The 14,218-nt window shown below is 38.3% G+C and overlaps 1 protein-coding gene across 1 annotated transcript in view; it reads left to right on the forward strand.

The window, feature by feature from the left end:
• atad2b (ATPase family AAA domain containing 2B) overlaps window positions 1-14,218 on the forward strand; it is a 313,933-nt gene that overhangs the window by 235,933 nt on the left and 63,782 nt on the right. The window contains exons 20-21 of the mRNA XM_028798864.2: window positions 1,551-1,686; window positions 13,945-14,141. Coding sequence (XP_028654697.2) covers window positions 1,551-1,686; window positions 13,945-14,141 — 333 coding nt within the window. The remainder of the gene's footprint in view (window positions 1-1,550; window positions 1,687-13,944; window positions 14,142-14,218) is intronic.

Consider the following 14,218-nt stretch of genomic DNA (forward strand, 5'->3'; position numbering starts at 1 on the left):
AACCTTAAATGAATGTTGTGTTTTTGATCCGCTCCGGACTAGTGAATCTCAACCCAGCAGCAGCGGTAACGTTTGCAGGTCCTCTCCAGTTAATACGGCAGGTAACTAATCAACTGACATTGCATATTATGTTAGTGCGATTTGCCTTATTGCAAAACCTGCTATTACTGTGCATTGCATTTAGATGACCATGACGAGAGAGAGAGACAGTCTGGCTGTCTCAGATGCTGGCAGTTCTCGCTGCAGTCTACCGGTAGCTTCTCCTTTCACAGAGGTGGGGAAAAGTAAAATGACACAGGCCAGGATAGACGAATGTCACCGAGCATTGACTAAGTTTGTGGTAAAAGGCTTGCACCCATTTGCCACAGTAAATGCCCCCGATTTTCGGTAAGTGAATGTGTTTAATTGTAGGCTAAGTCAGGGAATGTCAAATTTGCGTGTTCTCCTCTTACCAGATGTTTCATCCGTTTCCATTTCTGAGCTGAAACGTGTTGAAGGCAGCCGTCACTGCAGATGGATGGGCAAGTTTTAGTCAAGACCATTACCTCACAGTAATGCTGCATTATGTCAGGAATGGCCAGGCTCAAGAAAAAGTCCTCAAAACCAAACTAGTGTACCAGGCACAGACAGGGACAGCTGTAGCAGAAGAGACTGATGAGATCTTGGAGGAGTATGGTATCAAAGACAAGGTTGTGGCAGCCACTGTTGATAATGCGGCCAACATGGATGTAGCTGTCAAAATAGTTGATGGTTGCAGAATTGCACTGTGCACAGTTCCATTGGACTTGAGTTGATTGTATTTGTTGCTGGCTGATGTAGTTTTATTTTTGAGTGCTCAGCTCATATATACATTTAAAAAGGAGAGTGTAAATGTTACTGGACATTCTTGTGTAATTGCCACAGAATAATTTATGTTATACTTTGTTATTACTACAGAAGAATATTTATTTTATTATTATTTTACATTTACACATTTTTTTCTGGGGACCCCGTGGCACCCCATCGAGGAGCCGTAGGCTGTGGATCTCTTAAGATGTCACTGTTGGGTTTGTAAGGTCATGCTACTCCTAAATTTCTATCTTGTTCAAAGATAAGATATAAAACAAAGTTCTAAGTTAATCGACCTGTGTGTTCTCCTTTTTTAAAAATAAGAATCAATAGGAGAATCGATAAAGAATCGAATTGTTAAACAGAATCGAAAATGGAATCGGAATCGTGAAAATCTTATCAATTCCCATCCCTACTTGTCAGTGGCACATCATTTATTATGAATAAACCGATCATAGCTCTGGAGAAACACGTAACTTAGAAAAAGGGTTGAATATTGTTATTATAACAGTGGTATTGTTATTTCTATATATTTTGAATTATTTTTGGATTTGTTACGATTACAAAAGATGTCTAATATTGGAATATTTTGCAGCACTATTATTGGATGAGTGTTACATTACAGGTTGTCTTAATGTGCTTGCTTGTTTACAAATTATTAAATGGCTTTTTTGAATAATAGCCTCATGAACATGTACTGTTTATCTTCTATTCTGTTAAAGGTGAAAAGCATCTTTAGGAACCAATATGGTGAAGTTGTCAATCTAAAAAGGCCAAATGAGGTGGATCGTAGAAAGTTTTTCGGAGATTTGATCTTAATTCAGTCTGCAAGACCTCCATCACGAAAGAAAAAAGCAGGTATGGGTGACATTCCATTTTTCAAATTATTGAAAAAAATATTTACATATTCAAATAAAAAAGGTGTATTCTTTATTTTGGAGGTGATAGCTGTACAAAGTCTTGAAGCTATGCAATGTCTTGAAGCTTATTTTAGGTTTTCAATTTAGAGTGAATTGTGCAATCTTCATTATGGGTGATTACAATATGGGCATTTATTAACTAGTCCGTCTTCTTCTTCCGGCTGCTCCCATATAAAGCCAATTTATTTCTTTATTATTGGTGTATTTTGTTTACTTAGTGTTGTGCATGCATTTCTTTTTTATAGTAACAATTGATGAAATCTTTCAGTGGAAAATCTGCTTAAACTTTTTGAGTGTTTTGTTTTTAAATGTGAATTAAATGTTTATTCAGTTTTTGTCAGCAAACCTGAAAGAATTCTATAATCCTGGAAAACTTGAGAAAACAATTTAATTTAAACATTTCTTAACTGTAATGAGAGAAACTCTTACGTAACTTAGTTTTTGTTGATGGTGTGATTGTTAATATAGAGATGATTAAACTTGATTTCTCAAAACCTAAAGATGACATGAGATCAGTTTTACTTTTTTGGCACATCTCTAATCTACAGAACCTTGTTTCCTTGCCAACTAGAATTAATCTCCTTCAATGCATTCAATTTTCTTCTTTTAAGCAGTTTTTTTTTTTATTTCTTTAGCTTCGCTTGTCAATGCATAGTTGTCCTTAATCCAAGGTTTAAGTGCAAAAACAATGCAGTGTTTTTTTTTCCGTTTTTTTTGTATTGCTCCTTATCTCTTACTTTTATGTGCGTATTCAGCAATTTTCACTTAATCAAATTTTGGTTTAAATGTTTTTAAAAGTTGCTTTAAACAAAACCTCTAGCGAATGTAGCATTCAATGAAGTTACACTAGTTTGGGATAAATGGTCTATAGGCCTCTCACCTTTATTATATGATCGTGATTATTAGAGCCAACCACAATTGTTTTGTGTAATCATTAGAATCACTACCATTCAAGTTTATAAATATAATGGGAAGAAGCAAAAGTGTTATATTTCTATCCCTATTTCCATATTGTTTTTCACCATGTATTGTTTGACTGGTGCTCGTTTATGGCACCAAGTGTTAGGGAGCATTAAGCATTACATACAAAAAAGTAACTATGTTACTTAGGGCTGCACGATAACAGAAAAAATGATTATCACGATTATTTTGCTCAAAATTTTTATCACGATTAATAATGACGATTATTCCTTTGGTAAATGAAGTCTGTGACCAAAGCAGTGTAGCCTCGGCCAGTTATTCACAGATGCTGCCCTAATCATATTAGCTGCGTTGTCCGTTGTGATGCACGCAAGTCTTTCTTCCACCAAGCCCCAAGCGGACATCGCTTCTTTGAGGCCCACTGCAATAAACTCCGCTGTATGGTCTTGTGGGAAAAACGAAGTTTGCAAAAGCTTGCTTTTCATCTCAAACTCGCTGTCAATAAAATGAAATGTCAAGCTCAAATACGGTTCCGCAGTTCTGCTTGACCATAAGTCGGTCGTGGCAGCAAAATATTCAAGGCTGAGCCTGAGAATTTCTCTTTCTATTTCTTTTCGGCATTTCGCCTACAGCGAGGGCAGCGCAACATTGGAAAAATGGTTGCGTGAGGGAATGCTATATCTATCCCCTCACTGCTCACAGTGGTTATTGGACACATATCCTTGGCTATATGGTACGTGATCGCCTCTGTTATTTCCCGGTGTCTTTGCGAGCTAGGCAGATATGGTATTGCGTTGAACAATGTCCCTGATATTGTTGTCTGTGGTGTGGATGGCTGGTAATTTTTTGTTGTTGCTGTTTGTGCCTTCAGTCGTTGAAATTCTTGATAGTGTACTTTGTGGTGGCTTTTAAGGTGGTTGATGAGGTTTGTTGTGTTACCTTGGGACGTTTGGACGGAACAGGAGCAAAGTTTGCACAAGACTCGTACCTGATCAACATCACATTCCTCGAAATCGAAATAGTTCCAGACAACTGAGTATGACCCCTTTTTAGGAACTAACGAACGCACTTCTGCACCTTCCTCACGTTGCTCCGCCATCATATGTTTATTCTGACTGACTGTTATTGCTGCTATTGACTTCTACTGCTTCAGAAAGCGCTTGCAATCTAGACGCAGTAACATCATAGTGACGCAGTCCAATCCGTAAACTCAGCCCATAAAAAACAGTTTGGTCTTTATACTGTAAAATCGCGACGATATTTATTAACTGATCGTGGGTCATAAATATCGTTATCATGAGAAAAAAAAGATTAATCGTGCAGCCCTAATGTTACTAAGTAACTTATTATAAAATGTAATGTTACTTTTGTGTTACTCTTTTCTTTTTTTGTTTGAAAAATCGGACATTTCACTGGCCAGCATTTGTTTTTAAATTCTATACCTAAGAACCTTCCTGAAACCTACCAGAAACAGCCAAATTTGTTAATTTTCATGTGTTTTATGTATATTTTAATTAAACTAGGTCAAGATCTGAGAGGGACACACTCCACAGGTGGCCGAGAGCTTTCTGAGGGGGTGGAATACCTGAAGAAGCCGGCTATAAAAAGCAGCCCCCGCAAACCACCAAGAGCAGCGTAGGAGGCACAGACACAGCACTAAAGAGCCCTGCACTCATGTCCGACTTCTAAATCACGTTAGCTTCTTGCCTTGAACCCAGTGCTGCCATGATGATCAGTGGCTCCCTGTGACCCTGAACTCGGCAGATTAAATTTATACCTCAGCACATGCAGGATAATATGTGTACTTATAACACATGTACTTGTAACAGAGTTTACAAGTCTGCACTGATTACGAGAGCTGCATGACAGCAATGTCATCAGACACGTTGACATGCTTCCTCTTTTGTGTTTTGGATTTTCTAAGATAGTAAATTTTGAAGAGTGGCTGGTGGTTATGTGGTTGTCAGAATGATGAACAATGGGTTTATTTGATGCAACAGATATTCAAAGTAAAAGATAGACATGCAAAAATATCTGAAATGCATCTCTTCATGTTGGTCAACATCTCACAAGAATATTATACTCACCCTACATTTACCGCTTTTAGTTAATTGATCTGACACACTATCATCTCTTTTTTTCTTTTAAAGCCCATAATAACAGTCACAACTCTTCTTCCATCAGCAGGGTTTCGCTTCCTCTGCTGTGACGTTGTTTGGTATGTGACACTGACTCAACACTGTCACCTTCTGATTAGTAGAATATCAATACGCCAATCAAACTGGCTGCCACAATTATACAAGCATTGTTTTGATTGCTCACCTTGCACAAACTTCACATGGAAGGTACACGTCTTTATGGAAAAAGGCAATACATCTGCAAAATAACACATTTTTTTGGGAGTGACGGGAATTATCTTCTGTTGTAACACAGTAACGCATATCTTTTTTTAACGCAAATATTTTTATTGCAAGAAAATATTGTGTTACACTACTCGTTACTTTAAAAAAAGGAAGCAAAGTTCCCTTTGATGTTGAAGCTAGCAAGAAAATACATATGCATTTGTGCAACAGGTACTGCTTCTGTTCACTACCACTAGATAAGGTAAGTATGATAGTGGTCTTTGCCTGAAATCTACCCAGCCAGTGAGGAACATAATTATTTTAATTGTTGTACCTTGGTTAATTGTTGTAATTTGTGTTATTTATGTCATAAGTGCCCTGTACAATTTTTTTTTTTTTTTTTTTTTTTTTTTTTTTTACAAAGCCTGAAAGGCAAAATTAAATGCAATTTTATTTATATGTTCCAATGCTCAATGCCAATAAATGGATCTGCATCTTTATAATCTTCTTTAATGGGATAAAGACACGTTTTTCCTTGATTTACTTCTGTGCATCACAGTTAAAAACTATAAATCAAGCAATTCAGATGTGATTAAAGTGCATATTGCATACTTGTAAGTGTTTTTTGCATACATTTTGGTCACACTATGTAAAAATTACAATTTTTTGTTCAAGCACTTTATTGTCATTGTATAACACAACGAAATTACTTTTTGTGACAGCCCCAAGGTGCATTTAAAGAAAAGTCAAATAATTCCAAATATGTCGTATACAGTGTTAAGTGATCAAGTAACCAGAGCAAATTATTATTGCTCAAAGTACAGCAGCATAAATTGTTACTGCACCTGTTAATGAATAGTACATTACATATTATATATTGTATTACATTAGTATATTGCACATTACCAATATAGCTTATTGCACATGTTCAATTAAAAATGATCTCAGACTGAGGAGATTCAGAGTTCAGAAAGTTTATGGCAGATGGGAAAAAGCTATTTTTAGTCTGTCTGTGCGTACACAGATTGACCTAAAGCATCTTCCTGATGGGAGGAGCTCAAACAAAAAATTTCCAGGATGAGTTTTGTCCTTGAGAATGTTTTTGGCCCTTCTCACACAGTGAGTCTTATACAAGAGTTCGAGTGATGGCAGTTCAGTCCCAGTAATGGCCCCTGCTGTTTTTACTACCCACTGAAGGGCTTCTTTAGCAGCCTCGGTGCAGCTGTTGTACCAGACCATCATGCACTTAGTTAAAATGCTCTCTATAGTACATCCATAGAAATTAACCAGCAGCTTTTGGGGGAGGTCAGCACTCCTTAGCTTCCTGAGAAAATAGAGGCGTTGTTGTGCTTTGCCTATTATAGCCAAATTGTTGTCAGCTCAGGACAGGTCCTCTGAGATGGTGACTCCTAGAAACTTAAAGCTGGAAACTCTCTCCACAGCATCTGCATTGATTGTTATCGGACTGTGATTGGTCTTTTTAGTGGTCCTAAAGTCCAGAATAACTTCTTTGGTCTTTTTGGTATTTCAGACCAGGTTTTTGGTGTTGCACCATGCAGTCAGATTTTGAACCTCTTCCCTATATGCAGCTTCATTGTTGTCTGTTACAAGCCCAATGACAGTCGTATCATCCGCAAATTTAACAATAATGTTTGATTGATGGATGGGTTGACAGTCATGGGTGAAGAGTGCATAGAGAAAGGGACTTAGTACACATCCTTGCGGCACACCAGTGCTCAGGGTAAGGGTGGAGGATGTGTGTTTGCCCATCCTGACAGACTGGGGGCGGTTGGTGAGAACATCCAGTAACCAGTTGCATATGGACGGAGCAAGTCCTAGTGCATAGAATTTTTTGATCAGCTGGCTAGGTATGATGGTATTAAATGCAGAGCTGTAGTCAATGAAGAGCATCCTAACATAGGTGTTGGGCTTTTCCAGGTGCGAGAGGGCAGCATGTAGAGCCACACAGATGGTGTCCTCAGTTGATCTGTTTGACCGATAGGCAAACTGGTGTTGGTCTAGATCAGCTGGGATGGAGGCTTTGATGTGGGTGATTACCAGTCGTTCAAAGCACTTTGCGATGACAGGGGTGAGAGCGACTGGTCGATAGTCATTAAGACAGGTTATCCTCGTTTTTTTTGGGAACAGGTACAATGGTTGTGGATTTCAGGCACAAGGGGACTACACCTGAGGAGAGAGAGAGGTTGAATATGTGTGCCAATACCTCCGCTAATTGGTCAGTGCAGGCCTGGAGCACATGTCCTTGCACATTATCAGGACCTGCTGCCTTCCTTGTATTGATGTTTTCGAGTGCCCACCGCACATCATGTATGTGTACGACTGCAGGCTGTGAGCCTCTAGTCAGCTCGAAGCTGACTGGAGGCTTTTTATTGTCCTTGTCAAACCGTGCAAAGAAACTGTCAAGTTCCTCTGCTAGGTTGGCATTGTTATTGGCCAGTATGTATTGTACGTCATTTTTCTTTTTGTAATCCATGATTAATCGGATGCCTTGCCACATCTGCTGTGAGTTTGAGTTACTGTCAAAGTCCTCCTCAATCCATTGTTTGTACATTAGTTTAGCAAACTTGATGCCCTTCTTGAGGTTTGCTCTGGCAGCTTTATAGGCTGAGGTGTCTCCCAATTTAAAGGCTTTGTCCCTTTCCCTGAGCAGCTGTTTGACTTCACTGTTCATCCGTGGTTTCTCATTTGGGTAGACCTTAATCCTTTTGTTGATAGTGACATTGTCCTTCTGTCAGATCTGAATTGTTTGCTTTGTCACAGTGAATGAATTAAAATGATTCTGTAAAGATGAGTGGGTCAGAGTTTCTCCACAGTAATGCCAAAGACTGTTCTCTTGTTACCAGAAGCATTTGATTGCAGTTGTTGCTGCTAACGTTGGCACAACTTAGTATTAAGTTTAGGGGTGGCAGTTTTTCACATGGGTGATATAGAGTGCCCTCCATAATGTTTGGGGAAAAAGATACATTTATCTGTGATTTATCCCTCTGCTCCACAGTCATATTTAGTACTTTGTTGCAGTTCCTTTGCATGCAGTGATTACTTAAACTCTGAGATTTGTAGACCCCAGCAGGTGCTGAGTATCTTTTCTGGTGATGCTCTTCCAAGCGTCTAATGTAGCCATCTTCAGATTCTGCTAGTTTTGGGTGTTTGTCCCTCCAGGTTTTCCCTTCAGCATATGAAAGGCAAGCTCAATTGTATTTAAATCTTTGAATTTACTCAGGTTGTCTTTTTTATTGTATTTAATTTGTTTCAAGATTAGAAACAAGATTTATGAATAAGCAAAAACAGAGGAAATTGAGAATGGGGCAAATTCTTTTCACGGCACTGTATTTATTGCATACTTTTTAAGGAAAAATGAAATTCTGGAAATGGTAAAATCTAAGTAAATAAATTAAGAAATTGATTTATTCTTTCTTCCATGAATTTAAAAAGCTGCCTCTGGGGAAAAAATGCTTTTAAAAAATGTGTTAGAGGCTTTTTAATGATTTAATATAGCAAATTAATCATGTTGGAACCAGTAAGTATTTCTCCATTAATTAAATTTCAGTTGCATTTCACGTTGTTTTGTAGCTGTTGCTAAGCATTGGGTGAAATGCAGGTTGTTATACACATTACACTCGGAGTTAATCCTAGCCTTAGACTGAAGAACAGTCGTAGACTACTAAGCACTGTTGTAAGTCGCTCTGGATAAGAGCGTCTGCTAAATGATGTAAATGTGTCCTGATTCCTTTTTCATCTGTACTTTTTTTATTTGCCAAATATTCTTTATTGGCGTTCATGTGTAATGTGAATCTTGCTTGGAATTGTGGGTAAATTTGGTTTTGCACCAAAACTACAGAAATGGTGCGATGTGCATCAGGTGATCATCATAAATAAGCAGAAGGTGTTTATTACCAATCATGACATAAGTATTGATGAAAGTCTCGTGTGTTACATGGAAAGGCAGTTGTGAATAAAGTACTTTGCATCTAAATGAGCACAATTTGGTATCCTATTCTAAAAACTGAGAAGCAAGCTCTAGGTGCATCTGGAACTCAATACTTTACACCAGGTGAGGAAAAAAGTGGAATGGCAAGTACAGTCAATACAGTGTCGCAACATCGTGTGTGCTGTCACTGCTGGACCATTAGCTTGACCATGTTTACAGTATAATGATGCCTCACCTGAACTGCAAAAGATTTTATTTTGAAGGAAAACTAATTCATTCGGCACTTCACAACCGAACTGCCATGATATGTCTGGTGATCCTGGTCACGTGAATGCATCAAGATGCAGCGTGGTGCAGTTGCTGTGTGGCAAATAGGTAAGATGGAGGAAATCAAGTGCAAGGACAAGAAGGACATCTGCTTTTTAAGCACAATTCACAAGGCAGCAACTGTCAATGTTCATGTCATGTGAAATATGGAAGACACTATTCCTTGTGCAGTGCTAAGCTACAATAACACAATGTGTTGGTATTGATCATGCGGGTCAGGCACTGTCATTCTACCCTGTCATTCACAAGCAGCAAAAAAATATTGCAAAAAATCTTGAATGATGCCTATTGTTTCAGAACATATCATACAAAGCATGTATACTATATCTGCATCATTTATAGTAGTAGTGAGAAGAGCGCTATATAAATGCAAAGAATTGTTATTATTATAGTAGACATAACTTTTGTACTGTGATTATGTTGATGTTTTAATGTTTACATGTTTTTTGTGCATACTGTATAAAAACATTCCACTCTCTGCAACCCTGTTTTGGGCCGATTCATTGCATGGACAGAACAAACTCTGTCTAATGGGGAATAGATAAAATGCAATGGATCATCTGTTGAAGTCACTGTGCCAAATAGGTTTTAGTATACCACCTATGGCATAGTTAGATTTTATTTTCTTTTTCAAAGTGAGACATGTTTACTTTAGAGTTTCAGTACACATAAATGTACTCTTTGTCTTTTAGAAGGCTTTTCAGAGCTATATAGTAACATGAAAGTTAATATTGAATGTCAGATGTGGGTGTATATGGTATTTTATGCAGAATTATGAATACCATGCACATGAATTGTTTTAATTTCTTGTTTAAAACACAAATGAGTAAAATCATTTCACTTCCCAAATCTTCATACAGTATTGCTTTCACTGGTAAATTGCATTAGGTTCAGAATACAGTAATCCCTCCTCCATCACGGGGGTTGCGTTCCAGAGCCACCCGCGAAATAAGAAAATCCGCGAAGTAGAAACCATATGTTTATATGGTTATTCTTATATTGTCATGCTTGGGTCACAGATTTGCACAAAAACACAGGAGGTTGTAGAGAGACAGGAACGTTATTCAAACACTGCAAACAAACATTTGTCTCTTTTTCAAAAGTTTAAACTGTGCTCCATGACAAGACAGAGATGACAGTTCCATCTCACAATTAAAAGAATGCAAACATATCTTCCTCTTCAAAGGAGCAAACAAATCAATAGGGCTGTTTGTCTTTTAAGTATGTGAAGCACCGCGGCACAAAGCTGTTGAAGGTGGCAGCTCACACCCCCTCCGTCAGGAGCAGAGAGAGAGAGAGACAGATAAAAAAAATCAATACGTGCCCTTCGAGCTTTTAAGTATGCGAAGCACCGTGCAGCATGTCGCTTCACTAAGCAGCTGCACAGAAGGTAGCCAACGTGAAGATAATCTTTCAGCATTTTTAGATGAGCGTCCGTATCGTCTAGGTGTGCGAACAGCCCCCCTGCTCACACCCCCTACGTCAGGATCAGAGAAAGTCCGCGCAAGAGAGACAGAGAAAAGTAAGTTGGGTAGCTTCTCAGCCATCTGCCAATAGCGTCCCTTGTATGAAATCAACTGGGCAAACCAACTGAGGAAGCATGTACCAGAAATTACAAGACCCATTGTCCTCAGAAATCCGCGAACCAGCAAAAAATCCGTGATATATATTTAAATATGCTTACATATAAAATCCGCGATAGAGTGAAGCCGCGAAAGGCGAAGCGCGATATAGCGAGGGATCACTGTACAGTCATTAACATATTTTTGCAAAACTGAACATGTTTGTTAAAAATAAATGGCATGATTATGTACATAAGAACACAAGAAATTTATCAAGTGAAACCATTTAGTCCATCAAGCTAATTTTTTTTGACTAACAGTCTGTCCAAATATATCATCCAGATACTTCTTAAAGCTTGTCAAGGTTTCAACATCAAATACTTGACATCAGTTCTTTCCTGACGTACAAATCCACTGATGTCATTCATGATGAAATGATTATACCTGTATTCTCTTGAAAAACGTATTCTGAAAAACTGAAAATAAGTCAGAAAAAGTACACAGACATTTTTGTGCATTCATATAGTTAGTTAAAAGCTATAACATTTTAAATTTTTGTTTATTTAAGTAATGCAAGAGATAGCATATTCTTGTTTATTAAATATTTTTGTAAAAATGAGTTATATTTAGAAATAACTGTGATAAGAGAATGTAATTAAATTTATTAGTAGAGACTTAATACATTTATAAAGTAGATTTATAGGCTTGTAGTTGCTGAAATAACTTATACAGACATCAGTTCAAGTGACACTAGGACACACACAGTCTTGACTTGGGTCACGTACACTCACTCGTAGAGACTCATAACACAGTAGTTAAATAAATCAATGGTTAAGAGTGTGTTTGAAAAATAATGAATACAGAAGTAAGTAACCAAATAACAAATGTGCAGAAACCCACCCAAATAAGTTGGACGGCAATAATTAACTAAATACTGACTAAAAAAGAAAGCCAACAAAACACTAGGCACTAAAGGCATTCACTACACAATCCAAAATACAGTGCAATTTCACAGATGCAAAGAGGACAATAATTAATGAAAATGAAATACCTAATGAACACCCCCCCATGATGAGGTAGTTTCGAGATGATTAGTGGAAGTTTGAAGATCACTTTGACAATAATGAAGAATTCAACTCAGACGGTACAAAACACAAATCCATTGAAAACTGTAATCCTTGGGGTGTGTGCAGTTGTAATCCAAATGAATTGCAGCAGCTGTGAGAACATAAAAGATGACCATGAACCTAACCCAGCTTCTTATTGCTGTGTTATAAATTCAGCACCTCATCTTCTTTCTCCCAGCAGCCCCAGGGTGAACAGCCATTGTGCAGTAGCCACTGAGGCTGCAGGAAATTTTCATGTAGTGCTGCTTGCTACAGTCGCTGCCCCCAGTCTATTGTTTAATGCTGAACCAAGGCTATTTTGATAGTATGATCCTTTTTGGTTCTAAGCAATGCCCATTCTGCAGTATAGCTCACAGGATGTTTTTGGAACCAGTTTAGTCGTAATTTACAGTATCTGAGACTTTGGAGAGGGGAAGATTCCTGATCCCGACTTTCTCACTAACCGAGAACTGAGCAGTCTTGTCTGTCCAGTTGTATGACTGAGATTGCCTGAACTGGCGCTCCGGTTTCCTCCCACAGTCCAAAGACATGCAGGTTAGGTGGGTTGGCGATTCTAAATTGGCCCTAGTGTGTGCTTGGTGTGTGGGTGTGTTTGTGTGTGTCCTGCGGTGGGTTGGCACCCTGCCCAGGATTGTTTCCTGCCTTGTGCCCTGTGTTGGCTGGGATTGGCTCCAGCAGACCCCCGTGACCCTGTGTTCAGATTCAGCGGGTTGGAAAATGGATGGATGGATGGATGGATGGACTGCCATCATCTTCTCCTTAAACTGTTGTGTAATATTGTTCCTGTAAAGGTGTGTCTGGTTTGGGAGGATTTGTATTACCTTTCAATGTAGGCATCTCACCTGTAACCTTGTGCATCGCCATGTTCATTTTGAACTGGAGTGTGAGCAACCATTTTTTGACTACTGATGGTGGCCTCCAACAAAGGATATAATCATTGTTTTCAGGGTCCAGTTCACCCACTCCGTGCATTTGTATTTGGAGTGGTATGTAGTAGTCTTCAGGTAGATCACCCCCACTGTCTTTTTCACTTAGCGCTGCTAAAATATCATCCACACCATATTTAGTAAAAGTGAAAACAACTCAAACAACTACATAAAATGCTTACTTATTTGTCGCCCATTTACCTACAATGTGGTATTTTAATAATAATAATTCTTTATTTTTATATTGTGCTTTTCTTGCTACTCAAATCATTTCCCTGCCAAGAAACGTGTAATTAACAATCCTGTAATAATATCTATGATTACAATTGTAACAAAACATTTTCAAACTGTCTTTATTCAGTTCAGGTTCATGTGCAACTGCAGCTTGTTGCAGAAGAGGAACATGCTGTGGCTTTCATGTTTAGTTTATGGTTTTTATTTGTCCTATGCTCATCGATTCATGTATTTCCTTAACCTTCTTAATCCAGTTCAGGGATAAAAGGGGAGACAGAGACCACACAGCAGAAAACTATCCAGGTTAGGATGTTGTAGCACATACCCAAGGCCACTAATACAGGTCCAGTCTGTTTATCTACTATCTTGTGGAACGCGAGAGGAAAAAAGTCGCTTAAGAAAAATCTATGCAAATATTGAAAAAGAAAATATAAAAATTTGATTGGGCCATGAATTGTACCCAATCTCTGAATGCTGACAGGGCTAATTGGTACATCACTGTGTTGGTCTAGTATTCTATGTTTTTGAAAAAGAACATATGATCACTTCCTAAATGAGATCCTGCATGACTGGGGTGCAAATGGTGCTGCTTGGTGATTTTGATTTCTGTTTGTTGCATAGTCTTCTTGGTTAAAAATAAGCTCAGGTAGCAAAATAAAGATTCTAGTCACCCATGGACATTTAATCAAGAGAATGAGATTTGTGTTTTGTTGTTACGGGTTTTGAACTATTGATTTAAACTCACTTTACTGTTCCTCCATTTAGTGTTCTGTTGTCATCTGTTTATGCTTGTCCGTGTATTTTGCAGCTATGCGTGCCTTGGAAGTACTTCTTCCTGCTGTTCCACCACCTCCCCGGGAACTTTCTGAAGAGGAAAAAAAACGTCTTGCAGACCAAGAGGAAAATACTCTGAGAGAACTGCGACTATTTCTCAGGGATGTGACCAAACGGCTGGCAACTGACAAGCGCTTTAATATCTTCTCCAAGCCTGTTGATATTGAAGAGGTGCATTTTAAATTTCTTCTTCTTTTCCCCATGTATCAACAGTTGTAGTGCATTAATATAGAAAAATGTCTCATGTT

Source organism: Erpetoichthys calabaricus, chromosome 3 (genome assembly GCF_900747795.2).
Source record: "Erpetoichthys calabaricus chromosome 3, fErpCal1.3, whole genome shotgun sequence".
NCBI classification, from domain to species: domain Eukaryota; kingdom Metazoa; phylum Chordata; class Cladistia; order Polypteriformes; family Polypteridae; genus Erpetoichthys; species Erpetoichthys calabaricus.